Source organism: Sciurus vulgaris (genome assembly GCF_902686455.1).
Source record: "Sciurus vulgaris genome assembly, chromosome: 16".
NCBI lineage: Eukaryota > Metazoa > Chordata > Mammalia > Rodentia > Sciuridae > Sciurus > Sciurus vulgaris.
The window spans coordinates 34,480,899-34,505,326 of NC_136477.1; the positions used below are offsets into that span (position 1 = coordinate 34,480,899).

At 35.3% G+C, this 24,428-nt stretch overlaps 1 protein-coding gene across 9 annotated transcripts in view; it reads right to left on the minus strand.

Annotated features, from left to right (window-relative positions):
* Positions 1 to 2,906: 2,906 nt before the first annotated feature.
* RBMS3 (RNA binding motif single stranded interacting protein 3) overlaps positions 2,907 to 24,428 on the minus strand; it is a gene marked incomplete at its 3' end in the record, with an annotated part of 684,132 nt that continues 662,610 nt past the window's right edge. For 5 of the 9 annotated variants that reach the window (XM_079113995.1, XM_079114001.1, XM_079113998.1 and 2 more), the window contains 3 exons: positions 20,264 to 20,344; positions 17,404 to 17,531; positions 2,907 to 8,905 (listed from right to left, as the gene is read on the minus strand). In XM_079113995.1, the coding sequence (XP_078970121.1) occupies positions 8,899 to 8,905; positions 17,404 to 17,531; positions 20,264 to 20,344 (216 nt within the window). Of the gene's footprint in view, positions 8,906 to 17,399; positions 17,532 to 20,263; positions 20,345 to 24,428 lie in introns of those variants that run through there. The other 4 variants (XM_079114000.1, XM_079114002.1, XM_079113996.1 and 1 more) reach the window with 1 other exon arrangement.

Sequence of the window (24,428 nt, forward strand, 5' to 3'; positions counted from 1 at the left end):
ACAACATCCTTGTCTACTCCGATGACTAAAACGTGTCCACCTGGTGGACACTGTTAAGTGAAGGCATCAGTGGAAAGTTATGCCTCTCTACTTGATAGACCCTTTCCTTCCAGAACAAATCAAAGACAGGCTCAAATCAAGAAAAGATGGGAAAGGCAAGTTATTTCTTGGATGGAAAATGTGAATCATGCTGTGTTTCTGTGACCAGTTATCCTGTGCTACAGGAAGGATGGATCCTGGCACAATGAAGGTGAACTGTTTGAAAAAAAAAAAAAAATGTTGATGATTAAAAAAAACAAAACCAACAGAAGGTGCCTTCCATACTGGCATTGACTAGAGTCATTTCAGAAGAAGAAAACTTTGGAACTAGGGATTTGAGAAAACGAATCTGTTTTTAAAATATACTCCAGCCCTTTCTAAGTGTGGGTCCCTGGGTTCACTTCAAGCCTCATTGAAGAAGTAGGGGCAGGGGCAGTGGCAGTACCTACCTTAGAGCATTCTCTCATGAAGGTCCTGTGAATTCAAGTCTGTGGAAATTCAAGCTGGAATAGTGCCTGGCAGAGTCAGGGCACAGTTAATGATGACCTTGCTCCTACAGCCCTGTCTCACAGTGCTAATTCCCTTTGGAAACTCAGAAACTGAGAGGTGGGTTTGGAATCCACAAGAGACTAATATGGCAGTACCACCTGGCAACCACTTTATTATGATAATAGCTTACAACTTCCACTAAGGGTTGGAGAAAAATCCTGGGAGAGAGGCTGCCTTCTCAGTTTCTGAGGATTTAATTGAAAGTACAGTCTTTTAGCTTAATTAGAGACTTTAAAAAAGCAATTTCCAAGAAAAAATTGTTTTAAATCTCCTGAGATTAAATTTAAGTGCCATTAGATTTCACTTTACTATGTTTAGAAAGCAGCTACATGTTATCTTCATCAGTATTTCTTGAAAAAAAAAATCACGGAACATAAAACTTATTGGAACTCTTGAAATTTGACAAAGCAGTCAGTTCTTACAAAAAATAAATTACAAAACATTAAAAAATAGAGATATTAGGACAGAAAATTGATTATTTTATGCATGAGGTACAGCATACTAAATTAATTTCATTTCTTCATTCTCTAGTTTTCTTCTTCTCTAGATCTTGAAATCAAGGACTTTAAACATGTGAATACGTTTCAGGAAATTCTTCCCAAATACCTTGAAATAAGAAACAAAATTTTTGTGCATGTGGTGTGTGGTATAATTTCCTTAGAAGTCCTAAACACACAACAAACAATAAAGAACCATTGTTCTAAACAAACTATAATGGAAAATGGGTGCTAAAGCCTGAATATGTGCACCTTCAAATTTCATGTTGAAACCTAACTCCCAAGATGATGGAATAGATTAAGTCATGAGGGTACAACCCTCATGGTTGAAGTTAGTGCCCCCAAAAAACAGGCCTCAGTCATGTGAGGACACGTAACAGGCACCACCAAACAACACATACATTGGCTGCTTAATCTTGGATTTTCCAGTATTCGGAACTATGAATAATAAACTTCTGTTATTTGTAAATTATCCTGTCTAAGGTTTTCTGTTATAGCAATGGAAACAGATTTCTCATGTATATTTAATGGATCAGAAATGCATAGTGATTTCTTGGTCTATCTTTTTATAATTTTGTTCATATTCACATGCTTCCTCAATTTATCTCTTATCTTCCTTTGCCTATTTAATGAATCATGCATTTTATTCATTCCATTTGTTTTCCTGTTTTCTATGAAAGAATATTCCTGATCAATACAACAAAGAGCATTACAGCATGGAATAGTTTTTGGTCTTTGACTGTGAGCTCCAAGATAGCTTGGATAATTCTTGATCAGAGAAATATTGGTCGTAATTATTTGTTTACCGTAGTCACCCATAGGTTGAGAAATGGACACTTCTTAACTTGATTAGCCTGGAGTTTAATCCTCACAGGAATATAAACCATGGATGTCAAATGTCTAATTGTTATATAGATAACTCGATCCCTTGTGGCCTTCACACAAGATATACCAAGTAGCTGCTGGATATTAGTCTTATTTGGAGATAGGAGTTGGGTGGTTTCTGAACCCCTTGGCATAAGAAGTAGGAATCGCTGGGAGGCAAGAAAAGACCTAAGAGAACTATGGTACTCTCTTTGAAGTCCCCACACAGTGATTTTCTCAGGCCCTCTTCCTTGAATAGAATGCTCCCTCCTGTCTCACTTTTTGTTACTGGGGATGACCCTTTACTGGAGGAATTCCAGTAGTATACCCAGTTACATATAAACACAGCCCCTCACACCAGCCCCGCCCACCAACTGGTTTCTGGAAGAGTGTAGACAAACACAACAGCCCTACTTGATTGATTTTATTGTCATTTTTTATTGAAAGCTTCATCAAAGAAAACAGAAATTTAAACCTAACATCCACTGATCTACAGAAAGCCCAAGGAATAGGGGAAATGGTATTTCATTGGACTGTGGTACAGATGAAAAAAATTAAAAATAAAACCAGAAACACCACAGAATTACAGAACTTTCCTCGACAGTCAGAGACAGCAGTACAAAAAAAAAAAAAAAATGCTCTGAAATAAAGTTTAAAACTGAACGATGTTTCAGAAGTTCCATGATGTTGAATATGGCCTAAAATAAGGTTTTAAAAAGAAGCTGTATCCTATTTTTCTTAGAAACTGAATATGTCATAACTAGTACTTTTACACATTTTTCTTAAAATTAAGATTCCAATTATATTCTTCCTTTTAAATAAAGGGAAGCATTTATTTCCAGAGTGAAGAAAACTTTTCCAAGTATCTCTTTGAAATAATTGTCACAGTTTCTAAAAGGTATAGAGTAACTCCTTTCTTCTTCTTCTTCTTCGTCCTTTTGTGTGTGTGTGTGTGTGTGTGTGTGTGTGTATGAAGAAATAACACATTTTGGGGAGGAGGACAGAGCATCTTTCTTAATCATTTAAGACTGAGGTGTCAAGGACAAAATATAACACTAATGTTAAACTTTGAACTTATTTCAATGTGATCATAAAAATATCCACTGAAGTGTCAAAGTCATTCAGCCTTGATATAGTAATACAAAGAAAAAAGATGATTTTTTTCCTTTTCTTTTTGATCAAAGACTTAAAATAGGAATAAGAGTGTACATTTAACCAAGAGTTACTATTATATTATCATAACAGAAATTGTGTTGATCTTTTCTACTGGTTGAAATTTCAGTAGAGTGAATGAAACACAAACAAACTTCTTTCGAGGGAAGCCAATTTCTTTACCACTTTTTTTTTTTTTTTCATTTTTATTCTGCAAGAATACAGCCAACTCTCAATTGTTTGTGGTGAATGGAAAAAGAACATTATGAGTTTTCAAAATCCATGGTTTGTGTATAATGTACTAACATTAATTTTGCCAATGATTTCTTTCAAACTCCTTCCATAACACAAAATTTAAGAAGAAATAAAGTAGACAGATTTGAATTTTATTTCCAATTGTATCTTTTTCCACCCTCAGGGTGAAATAATAATGAAAGGAAAACAGAACCCAAGGCCTAATCCTTGAGAAGAAAAGACAAAACACATCCATAAAGTAGATAATTAGCCCTTCAAAAATTGAGAGTGATTGTATTTCTGCAAAATGCAGAAACTGGGGCAGTATTAAGAAAAGCTCAAGCGTGATTCAGTGGCTTTGGGGTTCCTCCTGCAGACGACAAACTTCATCCCACCAGTGTTTTTGCTTGAAAGCTTCCTGAATGTAAGAAGTGTTTCTTGATCCGATAAGGTATTTTCCCTCCCAGAAATACATAGAAGCAAATATTGAGAAGCCAAACACCCCTCTCTTGTGATAGTGAACATCTCCATGTTGGGGTATAAAAACCAAAGATAAGAGATCATTAATCTGAGGTGAACTCCCCTCTCCCACATCATAAAAGGTCTTTGGGAACCCCTGGGTATTTAGTTGTCATACTTTCCTGAACTCCATGCAACACACACATATTGTAGTCATGACCAATCACATGTGGATTAAGGGACCAATTTTGTATTTTAAAAAGTTTGGTAAGAAGTGTTAATCTTGAGTCAGACCCAACTGTCTTCCAGTGCCACAGCAGATATCATTTATAAAGCAAATGGATTCGTTAACGAAATTCATCATCGCTTTGCCACAGGAAGGGTATATTGTACAGAATCAATGAGCCTTCCTTAAATTGTCAATCCCTCAGATTGAAATGAGAAGCTGTCAGTTCCATTGGACTCAAAATTTTCAAGTATGCCAGCCACATAACAGGAAAAACAAAGTCTCATCCTTTCCGCTCTACTGTAGTCAAAATAAAATATTCCATGACGTTACTAATGTATTACAACGTGATTCCTCAAATCCACTGAATGTTATTATTCATGTATACAAATATGGCCCCTTTGCTTGATTTGAAATCATACAAAAAACATTGATCACTGAAACTAAAGAAATTTTCTCTGCTTATCAGCTCATCTCTGCACTCAAGAATGAAACCGATTTGTCAAATGCATTTTTAGTGTATTAATATCATAATCATTCTAGACAGACCATTGTAATTTCTTTTTAATCATGAAGAAATTCACAAGGTTCCTATTTCAATAAAATTTCCCTTTCCATCAATAGGGATTTTAGGCCAGTGCAAAAGTAATTAGGTATATAATAGGCTCCCTAATTATTTTGATTATTATTATTATTTAAAAAATTTCTGGGGTGGAGGGACAAAATGAAGTCCTTCTTTTGGTCATACATGAGCTGAAAGTGATTTTAAAGCAGTTTGGCAATGGGGCCCATGATGTATTTTGTTGGCATAGTGAAATAATGCGAACTGTCTGCTCCATGAGCTTTCTTCAGCTCTCAGCCTTGCATTTCTAATGGAAATGCTTTTAAAACCAAGTAGTTTTGCATTACAAGGAGTGGAAGTGAGTCATAGGCTTTCAGAGGTGGCAGTTCTGTTAAAGTCACAAGAATTAATTCAAGTGAAATATGGAGACAATATTTTCAACTGCTGAAATTTACCAAGAAAACAGACTAATTCTAGCCAAATTGAAATCAGGTGGAGGATTTTTCTTTTGAATATTTCGTGAACATGTCAACGTTCAGGACAAGCAGTCCTCAGCACCTGCTTCTGTGACTTTAGTGCTCTTGGGCTCCATTACTTGTCCTTAGAAGACAATGACCATGCAATGTGAAAGTCCAGTTACTACACACATTGCTTCTCCTAACAACACCTGTTGTCATTAGAAGAAACCCGTTCTTCCACTGATGATATAACGAGTTTAGATGAGACAGTGTTTGTCTTATATGGATTGTGGCTTTAATTTGTTTCCTAACGTGTAGGCTAAGTCTTGGCAACTGTAGTCATAAAGAACAATTCGAGACATCTCAATAAATACTTGAAAATCTGGTGAATCAGAATACTTGGAAAATTAACTTCAACTTTAAAAAGTTATAGTCTTAAACAGTACCAAAATCACCACACCATATACTGTGGACTAGATTAGGATGCTGATGTCCACATACATTGAACACATATTTTGGTTTTCTTTCTTTTTCATACAGAGTAGCACTGCTTACCTGTGGATGCCCCGCCCCCACCCACCAGCCCCAAACTGGACACCTGGAAACAGTTCTTAGGTAAGATGACAGAAAAAGGGGGCAAATTTGAACATGTACATTTCTTCTTCTTCTTCTTCTTTTTTTTTGGTTTGTAATCTTATAGAATGGCATGACATAAACAATCTAAACACAAAACATACATGGACACATAAAATGACAGGTAATTTCCTTTTGCCTGAAGTGGCTTAAAAAAATTGAGATTACTGAAATTTTGTAGTTGAAAAAAATGTTTCTGAATGTATAAATAAAGCAGCAGTTTTGAATAGAAACAGGAAGTTACCTAGGCACATTCATCAGCCACATGGTAGCTACCTCTTTAGCCTCATCATTGATTGTGTAAATGAGACTTTCTTTGTATCACATTAATATAGGTTTTTGGTATTTTTTTTTTTTACATAAACAAAGGAAAGCATGTTGGTTTCATATTCAAATGAATTATGCCTAGGATAATCCTTATTTATACAAAGAATTCAGAGAGTGAAAAGGAGGAACAGAAAATACAGTTTCCAAACATGTTTTTTTATACCTCCTGTAACTTGGGGGTCCACTTTTCAAAGACCAGACTTAAGTGCCACTTTTGCAATACAAGGGAAGCTGAAGGATACCAAAGAATGTGTCATTCTAGAATTCTGTCTAAAGCATGGAAAACCATCAGGAAGGGTGTGACCAGTTAAATTTCTCTGTATCACATGTGACATTTTCTTGGATACACTTTTGCTACTAGTTTGCAGAGATAGGGAGTCATTCTTTAGGTTTGAGCTTCAATTTCTGGGGTTGCAAATAAGAGAACCAAGGTCCATTTAAATAGTGAAAAAAAAAATGGCAATTTTTTGAGTCCCCCTCCTTACCCATACTGCTCTAACAGGAATAAGATTTACATTTTGAATTTTTTAGTTTTAAAAAGCCTACCCTGTTTTCTTCTATAGTATACTTTATGCATTTCCTTCTTCCTTATGGACTAAGTCAGATTTCTGTGACTTTAGTTTGCTAAAAGATTTTCACCTATTTGATTAATATGATTCATTTGCAAAGCAATTTTACCAATTGGTTCAATTAGCAAAATTCCATTCTACTGTCTTTAATTTTAGATAAGACTGTATAAGTTGAACATGGACTTGATGAATCAAAAGTGCAAAGATGTTTTCTAGGTAAGTCAATTTAATTTTAAATGAACTTTTGCATCATTCTTAATGCATGTATCTCCTTTGGCTTTATTCATTGATTAAACCTAATTCTTTTGGTTCTTATTGATATAAATCATACAATTTCTTGATTGTCAACTAGCATTTTCAGAACTTCCCTAAATTCCATTAAGAGAACTCTCAATCTTACTAGTCCTGCTTGCCTCGGATAATTAAACCGAAATGAAAGGTCTGTTTTGTCTTTCTTTCTGGCAACACCAAGATATGAAAACACAATCAAAAGAGGCAAAAAGAAGATACCCCCTCCTCAATTGCAGAATCAAGGTGGCTATTCACAGTGTAGATGATGACAAAAGACTGATGTGAGAAGACAAAACCAGGAGGTGCTAGAATTTAGAAGGAAGACTGTTAGGAACATGAGACCTTTTCAGGAAACCACTCACCATTGCACACAACATCACTTAGCTTATCTGACAAGTGATCTTTCAGATCATTTTCAGGAAGCATCTTTAGTTCAAAACTCATATAAAGAAATTCCAACCTGTTAAACAAGTGTCTCGGCTTATTGGTGGCCCTCAGTAACAGGTTTGACTATTGAAGAGAGTTAGCAAGGAATCAGAAAAGCTCACAGGATTTAAAGCTGCTTGATTCTATCAATTGGTACCCAGAACTTTCCTTGCCATAACTGTTGAACACAGCAGGTACAAGCTTCTACTATCAACAAATAGACTTAAAAACAAAACAAAACAAAACAAAAAAAAACCTTTTTTTTTTTTTCCTTTTGCAGTATGTAAAACACCAGTGGAAGGTTTTTTAAACAAATGACAAAGTAAGAACTGGTCCGGCCATGTAGGTCAAATAAAAATTTAAAAACAAAACAGAATTAACAACCTCTACCCTCTGGACTGTAATAGGGTGTCACTTCATCTTTGGTATAAAATAGGCCATCCATAGGCTGAATTTGATCACAACTAGGAAAGACTACAGAAATTGTCAACAATTTCTCTATCTATTGCTTTTTTTGTTTTTTGCACTTTTTTTGACCATAAGCTCCTATCTACTTAAGTTTTTTTTTTTTTTTTAATGCTCTTAAGCTAGGTTTTGCAATGTGACAAGCAAAGCTGACTAAAAACTTTGTAAAGCTCATAAAAAAGACTGCAGATAAAAAGCACTAATGCTTTTGCTAGCAATCACGCTTTGTAAATAAAAAAAATCTGCATTCTGCCCCCCAAACACGCATTATTTCTAATGCAGTTGTTTTTAAACCAACATTAATAACTTTACCGTAAAATGTTTTAGCCTTCTAGAATGATTTGTGTCAACACGTAAGACAAAGTTCATGAAAAGTCCCAGCATTTCCCAATTCTTGCAGTTGCCATGGTTTCTTTTTTCAACAAATTTTCTTCAAATGAAGAAAAAAACATTTTCTTTTAAACTGTACAGTTTTTTTTCACCCTAAAAACTCATAGTCTTAAACTTCTGTACCAGTTAAAGCTGGCACAATATTTCCATTTTTCTTGATTTTTTTTTTTAACAAGACGTTGACAGCTTGCCTTGAGAGCCTTTGACGTCCTTAAAATTAAGGCAATTAAGATTCAAGATAAACCTTACCTACATATTTCTAAAAAAAATAATAATAAAATAAAAAAACCTCACTAGGTTTAAACAAGAAAGGAAAAAGAGAGAAAGTAGCTTAGTTACTGAGCAAGACAATTTGTTCCAAATCTGTTTGCCCACCTCTTGACATCAGGTTTTCTGTTTTTTGTTTTTTGTTTTTTTAAAAAAGAATCTATCTACACTTTCAGGTAAATTCTGAATTTAAATGTTCTTCTAGATAAAACATCAACCTTTGATGTTTAACTCTCTCTTCTTGGGATTTTTTTTTTCTTTAATTATAAAAAAAGGATGGCAAAAATAAACTGTCAGACCACATGAAGGAACCATTTGCACAGCACATAAAATCTTTGTTTTCACTGAGTAAAGTATAAAATTAAAAAAAAAAAAAAAAAAAAAAAAGCCTTCCATTGACGCCTGTGCAAACTGGAAGCCAACTAACTTCTTGTTCAATGAAGTTTCTTCATTCAAGGCAAAGTTTCAGATGAACATTCTTCAGTTCTGTTTATGGTCTGTGAAAACAAGTGAATAAGAGTGACTGTTATATCAAAGCAGCTTTGAAACTGTCTTCTGTGCTCTTTTCTAGTGAGGGTTTTAAAAGATATCAAGCTCTTTCAAGAGAACATGGTCAAGAAAAAAATTTGAAAAGCATTTTTAGCCTATGAAATTGTCAAATGCTACCAATTTCACATAGATATATGCTCAAGTTAGAGAATTTGTTCATATTAAGAATCAAGGTAAATAGACCAAGAATATCTTTGGATTCTAAAGCAATAAATATTATAAATAATCATTGAATAAGGCCCAGAGAGAAATCAATCCTGATATGGTCTGGATATGGTCTGAGCATGTCCCCCAAGCATTCATATTTTGGAATCTCCATCTTCAGTGTGGAAACATGAGAGGTAAGGTGGGAACTTGAAGACATGGAGCCTAGTGGCAGGCCATGGTGTGTGTGCTTTTGAGGGGATTGAAGTTCTCTGGGGATCCTGAGATAGTTGTTGACGGAGCAAGTTGTTAGAAAAGAGGAAACCTCATCCCACCCTATTTGCTTCTTCTCTCATCATGTGATCCTTTTAACACTCCCACCATGATGCCTTCTGCCAAGGGGACTATTATAAGAGGTCATAGAGATGGGATTGTTCAATTTTGGTCTTTCAGTCTCCAAAACTGTGAACTAAATAAACCTCTTTTCTTTATACATTATCCAACTTTAGTAAATTTGATATAGCAACAGAAAACAGGTGAATACAACTCTCTCTGAGTGCAGGTCACTTTTAAATGAAGGTCTCTTTCTTCAGGGTAGAGTTGACAGCAAGAAGCTCTGCAGGTTCTTTTCATACCCAGTGGCTTCATTTAGTAAAAAGGGTTGTTAGGTATAGGAACACAGGTTGTTTACTATACAAGATACATGGTTGAGGGAAGGGGGCTAAATTTCAGCCAACTGTCTTCTCCCAGATCTATATAATCTGATACGGCAAGTGGATGGACCTTATTGAAATTCACATAATGTCCTCAACAGTGTTTTAAACTGGATAATATCTTGCCTGAAATGACCTCAAAAGGTCTCTTTTCCCTAATTTGCATAAAGCTATCATGTGAGCCAGCTGTGGCTTTTAGGGACCTAATTAATTTGTTCCTAGAATCATGTAAAAAAAGCAACTAATTGATATAGTGAATATTTCAATTTTTTACCAATAGTTTAAGTCTCTGAGGATACATCATTCCCCATTCCCCATCCCTGGTTACATGAAAAGGTGGGATTTCTTCTAAGAAAGAATGCAATTAGAATCCTCATAATAGCAACAATAAAGGAAATTTTATTAGTGGTAGTTATGAAATCCCCCGTCAATGTTTTAGCTCTCTTTCTCCTTTGAAAACTGTAGGCAGACTCCATTTATTTCTAAAATCTATCTTTCTGTGAGAACAAACATTTTTTATTTCCTTGTTTTTGTCTGTTCTTTATTCCCATTCCCATTTTCCACTGTAAAATAAAGAGAAAAATCCTGAAACACCATGAATCTCTATAATAAGCAGTTCCATGAATGTTGTCTTACTCAGTAGGGAAGTAAAAGACCCTCTTCTGCTCAAGTCTTCAATATGCACTAATCTCAGAGGCATCGGCATTTATGAGTTAAGCTGAGCATGATGGCACATGCCTGTAATCCCACTGACTCCACTCAACTCGGGAGGCTGAGATAAGAGGATTGCAAGTTCAAGGTCAGCCTTAGCAACTTAGTGAGACACTGTCTTAGAATAATTGGGTACAATGAATCAAATAAATAAATAAATAAATAAATAAATAAATAAAATCAACAAAATAAGAGAGGCCAGTGTAAAATGGTAGCTCAGTGGTAAAATGCTCCCTAGTACCCCCCTGCTGAAACACACACACACACACACACACACACACACACACACACACATACACAAGTGTATACTCTATATAAAATGAGTTAAGCTGGAACTGCTTCTAAATTTTAGAACTTTGTACAATAATTCCCCATAGTATCCTCCCATAATTTGCTTTGTCCTTAAAGGGTCCTCATTGCTACATGAAAACAAAGGAGGAAAAATAAATGGCTGTAATTGACACATTCAGGGTTCCTAGCTGAAGTTGAAAGGAAAAGGCTGTTTCTGTTGAACAGAATTAAATTTACTTCTCTCCACCCCCTCTTCCTTAGATGAAGTGTGAATGTGTACAGTTACACGGTGCTTATGGGTCGCACCGATATTAATAAAACATAGAAGTATTCTAAATTTTTCAAGTTCCTAATCATTAGTATAGAGAATATTTTAAGTTGGATACTGAGAGCAGCAAGAAAGTTGAAACTTAAAATAATTAATATGAAAAAGATGAGTTTTGAAAACTGCAAACTGTAAAGCACTGGACACAGAATGTTGTGTGACTCATGAGTATAATTTACACTTCATCACTAGACTGACCATTTTTAGGAATTTGGTACTCACAAGGTTCCAATAGCCAGGGAATAGTTGAAGTATAAAAAGAAAATGCAATATGACTTTTTAATGTCAGAGTGGATATTTGTGGGCTAGGAGTTGGACTGAATTTAAAAATGTAGATTCATTTTGAGTCCTCTCATCAACACCCTCTCCAGAAAAGACAAAAACACAAACAAAAATCAAAATACAGAACAAAATAAACAAACAAAAAAAATAGTTGATAGGTTGGGGAAAAAGCAAACCATAATTTCTGAAAGCAAGAATTTAGTATTTAATAAGTCTACTGATTCAGTATTTCCAAGAGTAATTTCTCACAGACTACCTTCATGTGATGCTATGTAAAAAGACGTATTTTGTGGTCCAGTGTTTGGAGAAAACTTAAACACTAAATTCCCAATACTGGACAGTCCACAGGTAAACTGTTAAATGGCTAAAGCACAAAGAGGTTATCAGTGCAAATTTTTTTTAAACAACACAATGCTTTAAATTACCATCAAAATAATCAACATGTAGACGATTAAAATTTTGTTAAACTTCTTAAAATTAAACATTAAAAAAAACCTTGGAATTCCATAGAGGGAAGGTGACATGCACTGTAATATTTTAGGAAATAAAATGTTGGAAGTATTTATCTTGTCCTCAATATTGGGGGTTGAACCCAAGGGTGCTCTATCACTGAACTATATCCCCAATCCTTTTTATTTTTATTCTGAGACGGGATCTTGCTAAATTGCCCAGGCTGACCTGAACTTGAGATCCTCCTGCTTCAGTCTCCTAAGTATCAGGGATTTATGGGCATGGGCCACCAGGTCCAGCTCATTAGTACTGTATTTTAATGACTTTGGAGAGAGCTGTACTTAAGGAAAGCATTTGGCTTAGTTTAAAGCAGTGTATCTCAACATAATTTGACTAGAAAGTGCTTGGGGCACTGACTCAGAGCATGGTGGTAAATTTTTCCCCAGCATTAGACACCTAATTTATATTCTTTGGAGAATAATTACCCAATCTTCTCACTTTGAGGAAGAGAAAAATCATGCTCCAAATAACTAAGTAGTAACTGAGATGTCACAAAGGTAGAATCAGAACAAAGGACTTATGGTTCTGCACAGTCGAATTTAAGTTTGTCTGAAGACATACTTGTTTCAGATCCTAGGTAGTTTTAAGATTCCTTATATAACACAAAAACAAACATACAAATAGACATCCTGGGTGAAAATTAGAATTTCCACAGAATTTCCAAAACGAACCACAGTGACCATTTCCTCCTGACCTAAAAGCCAAGAGTCCCTTTTGCATTAATGGCTTCTTTTGAAGAAAACAAAACAAAACAAGAAACCATAAATATAAATATGAGGTCCTATCATTTAACTTGGAAAGTAGAATCTGGAATAGATAGATCACAAATATAGTTCCTTAATTCACAGGTCTATCATTTATATTTCTCAAACTTTTCTCTTGCAATCTTTGGTTGTGATGGATGTAAATTACCTTACAGTATCTTCAGCATGGATGCTTTGGTGTTAAATGTATGTGTGATGTGTTAAGCTACTTTTCATGGGCACTGGACTACCCTAATCAGAATTTCACACCTCACAGGAGGTCAGCTAGTATTTAATCAGAAAGGCCAGAGGTTTGTGCAAGTACTTTAAGCTATCCATATCTTCATTAGCATAATGATTATTAGAAATGGGTTGCTTAATGAAAGTAGTGGCATGTTAATTAGCATAATGATGTTGGAAATGAGCTGCCATTTGTGAAATTTGGCATATTTAAGATAATGTGGATTGGCTAAATTATTTTAGAGATACTCTCCATTATACTAGAAAAGGAAGGGTATAAGAATAACTTAGGGAAATGCATAGACTGCAACTAATTTTAGGATACTGCTTAGGAATGGATCTCAGACCAGAATTGTCACGGAGTAGACTCCTGGTGGCCTTTATAAGGACAACATAGTCTTACATCTAGAAAATGGGTAAATGTAACCTGATAATTTTTCATGCCAGGTATGGTTAGTTAACTTTAGAGAACAAAGCTGGGACTTCATTAAATGCTCACTGTAAGCTGTGTAAGTTGCTCTGTGCCTGATTTCTAACAAATACTTGCTTAATAAGTGTCTCAGAGGGTGCTCTTGCACCCCTCAAACTCTCCCCAGTGATGGTTACCAATGAAAAGGAACCCACTTTGCATGACCCAAAAACTCAGCTCAATTCCTAGTCTTCCTTAAACGACTCTGAAGAATTTGTCTCACTATGACCCAGATCAGGTTCTCTTGACTGAAACTGATAAAAGATTGGATAGAATCTCATGAATTACTTCCTTTTATAAAATTCAAGGAGTGACTGTCATGTGCAAATGTGTTTATCTTAGTATATTTTTTGTTTCATTTGCCATTTTGGTTTTGTTGTTTCAAGTCGAAAGCTTGTTAGACTCTGTATCATGTCCAAAAGAGGAAGTCAAGAACATATACAGGATCTATGACCATTTTCACCAGGTTTAAAGAAATGTCCACAGAGCAATACAAGTGGTTTTCACATCCTACTTTTGAAATGTTCTGTGTTCCAGAGTGCTTGCATCTTTGGCCTGTTGTAGCACTGAACATAAGCTGTAGAACATCCTGCCACATAGGTTCCTGCATGAATGCGGAACCTAATTCCTCCGATCAAGGAAACTCTCCTCATAATTTTTACCACCATGAGGACATGGGATGGGAGATTTCATTTCGGGATATTTATTATCTTTGGAAAACTCAGCATTGTCCACCATAAAAATTCCTGGCTCAAGAAATGAGCGTAGTATGTAACCAACTTCTAAATATGTTTCAACAGTGAAAGTTGTATATGCTTAGACTCAGATTACCTCAAATATTTCAAGGAGCAGAGCTTCTTGGAATTGACTCATCATGAGGATAATTAAATTCCTGTCTTTCTCCAGACAGTCACACCCTCCTAGGTTTTTAATCTCATCTGCTTCTATTATTGGTATGAACAGCTGCATTGATTCCTTTTGAATTTTGAAGTCTTGTTTGTCTTTTTTTCTTCTTGCAGTCTATCCTCCACTCCACCTTCCTCTTCCCACCATTACACCCACCACTGTGACATTCTAGAACTTCACTGCTTCTTTCCTCAGTAATAGCAATAATAGCACTGTTTCCCTTCCTACCAAATTCATTGCCTACCTTAATTAGAAGGGTAGTCATAGAACAAAGAAATGCCGCCCAAGCACTTCAGTATGGCACCTGATATAACCATCTAGGTCTAATCAGCTTTTTCACACAATTCTACTACTCTGCCTCTACTTCTCAAAGAAGCATTCTGTGCTCCCTTCCCACCCTGGGACTTTGATCAAGCCATTATGCCCTGTGAAATGTTGCTCCTTCCTCCAAGACTCAGCTCCAGTTGTCAAAATCTCCACCAAGGCTTACCAAGCCAGAGAAAATGAAAAGCATTCTCCTGTTACTAAAGTGTTTTAAAAGAGAGTTCTTTTCATTTTCTTCCTTTACAGGATGCGCATTTTCTGAACATGGAGAACTAAATCCAAGCCTAGATTGTAAGCCTAGAAGACAGACCATGTCTACTGGTACAACTGGTGTGATGATATAACACACATGTATTTGGCTCTGGTCCTGGAAGTAGATGTGGAAACTGTCACCAGAATCTGGGAGAGGCAGAGATGCTCTCTCAGGATCCAATAGAATACCTTTCCCCACCACATCATAAAATGACCATGGAAAGGAGTTTTTTACACCTGAGTGAGGACATCCTTGAGAAAGGAAGAGAGCACCTCATTGTGGAATAACAAGTTGGGGCAACTAAAGCTTAGTTAATTGGGCAGGGAAAGAAGGAAGCTCTGGACACTTGCAAGAAGGGGGAAATTTGCATCCTGAAAGCCATCCTTGAAATATATCCCTCTACACTCAGCTTCCAGTGGTATTAGAGTCATTGTTTATGAATCAAATAATATCATTTTTTCTTTTAAAGCCCTCCCAAGAGTTCTGAGCTCATTTTGAATAAAACCAAGTATAATTATAGAGTCAAGTAGCTAAGGGGCAAAAGCTTGGTACCAGCTGTTCTCCTGAAACCATTTCCTCTAGTCTGTAACACCTCAGCCTCACACTCCCACCAAGGGCTTCCAAATGGCCTGTTTCCTCTCCTTGGAATGCCTTGTTTCCAAATTTCCCCAAGATTAGCTTCCAATTGTCTTTTAGAACCCAGGCCCAGATGAGAGGCCTTCTCTAAAACTAAATCCTGGGAGTTGACCTCATCATTTCATATCCTGTGGAATGTTTGAATGATCTGTTTTGCAAGTCTGTCTTTTAAAATTTTTTTGATTGATTTTTTAAGTATAAGTAGAAAATAAACTCTAAGAGAGTGGGGGAGAAATCTGCTTTTATCATTGATCTTTTCCTAGCACTTAGAATATTATCACATAGTAGTTATTCAAAAAATAATTGCTGACTGGATGAAAAAAGCCATTATTTTCATCCATTCAGGAATGATATAGCTGCTAGTTGGAAAGTTCTAGGTCACAGAACCCTTCATTTCCTCCTTATGCTTATTTATATTAATTTATTTTTTCTATGCTTCTGTTCCTTTTTTTTTTTTTTTTTTTTGGTTTGTGTTTGTTTATGTCAGTTTATTTATTATGTCAGTTTAGCCAGAATCCCCTATCCTTGACATGGAATCATCCTTAATATTTGATCAATTTCCTCTTCTGGCATCTTTGATTTATTAATTTTTGATCATCTTTCAGTAAGAATCTGATTAAGTCAGTTTAACAATAATTCTCAGCATCTGCTGTATCCTTTTAGTGATTTTCCATTCCCTCACCCCTTCTGTCTGTTGATTGACTATAAATCTCCTCCTGTCTTTGCTATATTCTGAGTTGAGCCCAATCTCTCTTCCCTTTTGCAATAGTCTTAACACATTGTGGTCATTCTGAATAAAGTCTTCCTACTGTGCTAACAAATGTAAAGATAATTTTTTTCTTTGTTAACAAGCAAAATGGCCAAGAAATGCATCAAAACTACTGAGAGCCTCATCTGGGAATTCTCCGTTCACCAGGGCTTTGATTGTAATGTACAAAATTGAGTAGTTTGCATGTCAAGTCATCTGTATGTAGATTTTACTATTGTTAATTCCTTTGGTTTCAATGAGAAGCTCTCAAATTTTAGTCTATATGTTTACTCAACACAAAGGCAATTTATTTTGAGTGTCTTGAGAACTTTCAAGAGTAATTCTGAGTACTTGATTTTTTTCTTTGTCACTTAACTCCTAAGTAGGAACCCATTTTCTATGGTTTGTATTTTATGATATCCTTTTTTCACAAATATTTAACTGGGTGTTCAAAGCAGCCTTTCAAGAGGAGTGTCACTGTCTTCATTTAAGAATGAGGAGACTGAGAACAAAATGGAAGTTCACTATGCAGTTTCAGAAGCAAATACTAGAATTTTTCCAATTTTCAACTAGGCTATTTCTAATAAACTACACTGTCAAATGTGCCTCATTATTTTATTGTCATGAGAATGTTTCAATTCTTTAGATAAACATGTACCTTTGGTGAAAATGAGTGCGATGCTTCCCTCTCATGGTGATCACCTACATTGATTCTGTTTGACCATATGACTGGTTTTGGCCAATGCAACAATAGCCCATGAGTCACAAACAGAATTTAAGAATGCTTGGTCTTTTTAGGCTTCCTCTGTTGCTGCCTTAGAAATTCTGAGATTTCCCTGCAATGAGCTCGCAGAAGGATCAGAAATATGTGGCCCATTCAGTTCCATCACCCAACCAACAATCAGCCACCACCTTAAAACATAGCTAGAGGGCTGATCAGCAATTGACCTAGATTCTGCAGTTCAGCCAAGGTCAGAAGAAACAGCCATCTGAGGTCAGCCCAAACCAGCCAATGAAATAGAGAGCTAAATAAATGTTTGTCACAAAGTTTGGGGTGGTATGTTTGCAACAAAAACTAATGGATATACTTGAAAGAGTGATTTTGAGATATTTGATCTTGAAGGGAAGAGCTTAGCATAGCCCAAACTTACTTCGACTGTTGGTAAGAATATGCAGGTGCATGTTCGTTGGATGTGTCCACTGCTATCTGTTGCTGCTGACCACTGGTGTCCTGGGATGAAGGTGCCACTGTCTGGGGAGAGGTATCAGCAACGACACCCTAAGGAGGCACATAAGTACACAAAGACCTTATTTTCTTTAGCACAAAGGACTCTGTTTAAATGAATCATAAATACCCATATTCTATTTGGCTTGAGAAGAGATGCTCTTACCTACATGAAGCCATGAGAAGCATTCAAAATAATGCATAAGAGTACATTTGAAAAAGGGTTTGGAAATTCATTCTAATGTAACACCATAAGCTCTGCCATCAGAAATCCTTGGAATAGTCAAGTGGTCAGAAAATAATTTTGGCCATTCTGGGAACTTTTAAGCCATGGTTACATATAGTCAGACTAAATAACAATTTATTAATCAAAAAAGTTCTTTCAGGATTCCTAGAAATACTTGTATATGCAAACAATTTCCTGGGGGTAGTTTACTGTACCATATGTATATCATTAGGTAAAACAATGGACTCTGGTCTTAATGAAACTCTACATCAAAATTTGAAAACCTTTTCAAAGGATACTATCAAGTAGGTTTTCCCTTCATTAGTTTGTTTGATTTTGCTTTGTTTTCCAAGGTATGAACTGAAATTCATTTACAGTCTCCAGAAAAAGAAAACAAACTTGTTCTTAATTTTGATTTGCTTTTCCTTTTTTATTCTTATATCTTTCATTTCTCACAGATGTCAGCAAGAATGAATTTCTGAAGTTGGGATGTATGTTTATTTTCAAGGGAGCCATACATAGATTTATTTGGTTGTTAATAAACCTAAAGAGGGCATCTCTTTGTTTTTAGATAAAATCTTGGATATGTATAGTCATCAAGAGTTTTAAATGCTCTTGGTCAATTCTCTTGTTACTTAACTAAAGATCCCTGAAATTCTTCCTTAGAATCTGAAATTTTTTTCATATAGTCATTCATTTTTTCTTTCCTAAGGCATTATATGCTCTTGTGTGTTTTTCTCCCACTAGCATTTATTTTTATGGATTCTGCTGAGTGTGTAATGAAAGTTTTTACATGGAAAATGAATTAGTGCTTTTCCTTATAAGAACAAACGAAAGGCAGTGTATCAGAGTGTGTTAATATTTTTCTCAGTGAAGTTCTTTTTGAACTCCAGATTTACCTAGACCATTTCTAATAAACTACACTGTCAAATGTGCCTCATTATTTAATCATCATCAAAATGTTCCAATTCTTTAGATAAGAATGTGCCTTTGGTGAGAAATAAGGAAATGCAAACATGTGGCAGAGATTTATGCTTACAGTGCCTAGAATGTCTGGATTATTGATTTACTCATGGTGTAGCTGCTTTGTGAGAGCTAAATGTAGCAAAAAACATGTAATTCAATCACATATTGTTTGAATTTTGAAAATCCAGTTAAAACCTATTTAGTTTGACAAATTTTGGGGGTCCCATATGTCTAGAATATATAAGAAGTTTAAAAATTTATTATTTATTGTCTAAAGGACACAATAGTGTCCCACTACACTTTTGGGTTTTTTAGACCTCAGTACAAGTCCACATTTGTTACACAGAAAAACAAACAAATATTTTAACAGATCTAATTTAGTCTATGAAGGTTCCTATTAGTCTCTTTATTAGTGGAATTTCATGTGGTACAGTACAAATGTACTAGTTGCTGACCAACTTGTGGAGCAGCAAAGATGTCAATTCCAGATGGTTTCCAGCTGAGGAGGAGAGGTGCTCTGTGACCATAGCACACATACATATTAGGAAAGGGGCAAGGGGGACATTGAAGAATAACAGCCAGAACCAGAGGGAAGAATAGATTCTAAGCCTTTGCATAGTTCTATACCTTCTCCTTTATACATAGCTGACGGTTTTATATAGTAAAGTGAGGTATGAAGGACGGATTCATCCCAAATGAAAGACAAAAGGAAAGGGTCAACACTTCCCTAAGGTCAATAATACACCATCATTTATGATGTCCACAGTGTTAAGAATGATCCAACTATTTCTTGTCTATAGGAAGCCAGAAATTCAGGGTGATTCAATGGAACAGTGTTTTTGTTTCCTTCCTTTCTTCCTTCCATATTGCTAAAAATCAAACATAGGACCCTCTGCATGCTTGGCAAGCTCTCTACCACTGTTACATATTAGAATCAACTGAGATCTTTTAAAGATCCTAATGTATAGTACATTTTCCAGATAGGTCAATCAGAATCTCTGGGAGTAGAATTCAGGAATCAATCTTTTCTAAAGCTCTCAAAATAAATTTAATGAGAAGAAAACTGTGAAAATTAGTACACTAATCCAGTGTTTTCTACATTTTAATGCACATATGAATTACAGAAGGATCTTCTTAAAATGAAAATTTAAATTGAGTAGATCTGAGTGGTACCTGACAGCCTACGTTTCAAAGAAAGTCCTAGGTGATTAAATGATGTGGGTCCAGGGCCTATACCTTGAGAAAACAAGGGTCATCTAGTTCATTCTAATAGTTGCAAACTGTTTTGCTTCCATATTTATGACAATTTGTGGTTAACATTTGATGGGGTAGTGATTTGTTCTCTGGACATTTCTCTAAATAGGAAAACTATCCTCCCCTCAAACCTCTGTATCAGCTTAGCTCATTTCACATGCAAAGCAAAATAGAGACATGCTTGAATAATGTGCATATTTTCATAAATTAAGCTTGCAATTGCAAAGTTTAGATCAGCACAGGAATTACACATGAGGATTTTTGGATCCTAAGGACCACAGTATATATGGCTGAGATTTACCTCCCTTAATCTATTTCTATAAGACAAGGTTAGACTTACTTCAATAGAAACAGCTGTCGGAGGCACAGGCGTGTACTGGGGAATGTAGGTCCCTTGCATAGGAGCAGCAGCAGTCATATACTAGAGGGAATCAAAGAAAAATACATGTGAACTTGAGGCTGCAACCAGAGAGAAAATCAGACACCACTTGAGAGTACTTTAGATGTGTAGGCCATGGCCAGTGCACGATGAGTTGAATTATATTTGGACCAAAAATAAGGCAGGTCCCATTAGCTTTGATTACTGATTCAGTACCAAAAGTAGCCTCATCTTCACAGTACCATTATAAGTAACTTTACCCCCATTCCCATACTGTCTATATAATATCTCAAGCATCTCACATTTTATATCTAAACCATCCTTAAGGGGGAGCGTGATGTCTGTTTTTTCTCTATTTTACGGCTGGTGGTTATCATGCAATAGACTCTCTACAAGTATTTGTTGAATGAATGAATCATAATATTAATTGTTAATAATGTTTTCTAATTTAAGAAAAATAGAGGAATAATGTACGAAATATTTATGTAGTAACATTCAAAAGTGGCAAATACAGTTTCTTCATTTTTGCATCACTTTTGTTAACAGAAAAGAAATGGAGTATTGCAGGAAAAGCTGAAATCTCCGTGTTCCCTTCTCCCATCCCATTCTCAAGCCCACTCAGTATTTCCTTTCCAACTGCTTTAATTTTCAAATGTTCAGGGATGAATAATGAAACAGTCGAATCATTTTTCCCCAAGTTCTAATAGTCAGTAAAATATGTATTGGGGATGACATGTATTTTTGCAATGAAGAAAGGGAGCTCGAGGAAAATCACATGCTCACTTACAGAGGCATAAAGTATAACCAATTTTCCTATTATGAACACACACTCTCCCTGTAAATTCAAAGCTCTACTGTTTGAGAATTAAATTTTCCTATGGAATCGACTATGTTTCAGAGCTTCTAAACTTGACCAGTGTCATGAAACTTCAGAACCAGATTCATCTCATGAGACAAGGTTTCTCAATTCATCAACATTAGAGGAATGGTTTCTACAGAAAATCAAAAGCTGTTCATTCTGTATTTTTCTGAATTTGCTGAGATCAAATATTAAGGCTCCATACAAATATGGAAAACCTAAATTACTTGTTCTGTGTATCTTAGCACTCACAGTGCCCAGGAGACTTGATCTAAAGGAAGGGAAATCTCTTAATGGAGACTAAACTCATCAGTTGTGACTGTTTAATATTCATGGGCTATAATAGTAATAATTCACCACTGTAATAAATGTAACTCCATCCTAAACTAAACACTAGGCAGTCTTGATGAAACGACCCTAAATCAAACAAATCAAACTCTTACTTGTAATCTATGAGTTGCCATGAGTAAGTATAGCTCATCTCCATATAAAAACTACTTGGTCATTTGGAATGAGAGCAATTTTTTGAAATGCCTAATGATATTCACAATTTACTTTTATAACTGAATATTATCAGAAGCCCCTGTGCTCTGTCCTCTTATAGCACTTATCACTATGTCCAGACTACTTTCTTCTTAAAGGCATGAGTTTGGTTCTGAATCTGTTACTACACAAGGCAATGCCTGGTTGGTACTCAGTAAGGGATTGTTTAATAGCTGAATGAAAGGATACAGGCAGAGAGCTTCATTTCAATTAAAATTTGTGCAAGCCTCTTAGTCATTGATAGTTCTGAGCTTATAGTAGGTATTCATTTCACCACCATACCTAATATCTTTACATAACCTTTAAACAAATGTCTTAGCCAACTGTACTTATCATTGGTTTTGTGCTCTTAAGTGAACAATTAGTATTCAGATGTTTGATTGCTATCGATTTTTCAAATAAGTATGGAACATGAGAATCACATTTCAGCAAATATAATTCCATATCTAGAATACTGTGGCAGGCATTTAACTAATCAATAAACTGTTCTAGCAATTTTTTGTGAATATTTTCCTGGTCATTTCAGATATGTGATTTACAGTGTTCTATGTGTTCTAAATATCCTGTAATTTAGAATTGCTTTTAATATGTTCTTTGGAATACCAGCTATGTTGAGAGGAAAACTTTCTGTGTTCTAATGCATTTAAACAATGCTGCATAATATATCCTTTTCTTTGAAAATGACAGATAATAAAAATCTCTGAGAAGTCATATTTTACAAAAGCCTTTTTAAGGGTGATTAAGATAATATTTTTCCTAAAACTTTTATTTTTGTAGCACCTATGAATTTTGCTTAGACCTCATCCTCTGAAGAACACATTCTGGAAAATATTCCTTTACTTGACTCTAAAATCCTAGCAGACATGTAGCAAGTGGGAATATATGTTATTGCCAACTAGGAATTTATCCAAGTACAAAACTGATATTGTTGTGGCTCATGTTCTACATTGTGGTCATGACTTTCCCGATTTACTCTATACTAGTAAAAACCTAATCATTCCTCATCTATTTGGTTATTTTCAATTGTACAGTTAGTAATTCTATGCTTTGCAATTGCGCTTAATAAGTTAGTATGTATGTCCTTTGCATAAGATGATTTCATGGCACCCATTCGTAGGATGCTATTTTGATCCATCCGCTCTACTATCTATTTCTCTAAGTAGGCATTTTTTGTGAAGGTCACTAGGGGACATAACCTTTGGCCCTGTAGTATACTGTTCACCAGTTCATATGAGAATCCATTCAATTATTTAGACCTTTCTGTCAAACTAAACAATTCCCAGGCAGTATGGTTAATGAGAATATTGTATGTGATTTCTTAGCTAGGTTTCTTCAAATGACTTAATTATTCAAAACCTCAACTACATTTTTCTTCTGTAAAAGTGGATCATTAAATTTTCGCTCCTCTGATAACATTCAATGCAGTTTAGAACAGGGCCCAAACTCAACTACTTAGGGAACAATTCATATATTCATCCTCTCTTCAGAACAGGTCTTTGAATCTGGCAGGATGGCTCACCCATTTCATAGATGGAGAAACTGAGACCCACATATTTGAGAACAAACCCATGTTCTTCTGACTCGTGATTCAGCAGATTTTCAATCAACCTTATTTCCTTTGCAGTTAAGTAAATATATTTCTAAGAGCTTTCTTCCAATCGTTAACATGTAATGTAGGTTTTAACTTATTTTTCTCAATGGAGTTTATTAATTGAAGTGCCAATTAAGAAATATAGAATAACATGACATTAATTGGAATTTTTGTCATTCTTTTTCCACATGAGTTTTTATCTTTACTCTATACTCAGATACCCAGTTTTCTTATAGGAGGGTGCATGCTTGGTAATTTAATTTTAAGCTGCTTTTCTGAATAGAACCAATACAGATTTTATAGTATAGACAAGATCAGCTCAGTTTAACGTTTTATGTATGTCCCTCTCCCTCTCCCTCATATATATATATATATATATATATATGCCTGAAAAAAGATCTTTCTCGTTACTTTTCTTATACCATAAAAAATAATAATAAAAGATCTTGAAAGAATTGTCTGAAAATTAAAGACAGAATTATTTTAAGTATGTTTTATGTCCATTTAGACTATTACTAGCAGATAAGCTTTGTAGTAAAGTTCTTCTGTGGTAGACTTCTATTTTCTAGGGTAAAGTCTAAAGAAGTGACAATCTTGTAAAATTAGGAGCAAGTACTTACAGGAAATGACCACAGCTCTGTGTAAGCTCGACTCTCAGCTTTGGGTTATTGGTGACAAATAACTCTGAACTTTCCCAAGCACACAGTTTGATTTCCTTAAGAGCCCAGATAAACTGCACACAGACTCAATAATCCAGGCTGCACAAGCATTGCTTAGATCTGGGCGCCTGAGAGACTGCTTTCATTTTATACAGCTAACAAATGACAAAGAACTAAGAGAATGACCTGAGACAACAATTCCGCCCTTGACTTGGTAAATTCTCATGGATTCTTTCTTAAGACTGTAACAGGAATGGTTATGGTTATATATATAAAACCATAACCATATATATATATATATATATATCCTTTAAGTTAATTTCACTTATGCGTATTTCCCAAAAGCTTTGAAATGTCTGCCATCATTTTTTTATGAATACAAATTATGTATTTATTTTTATACACTAGCTAATGGGAACCAGAATGCGATGAGGCGACATAAATAAAATAGAGTAATCCACACGATATTTCCCC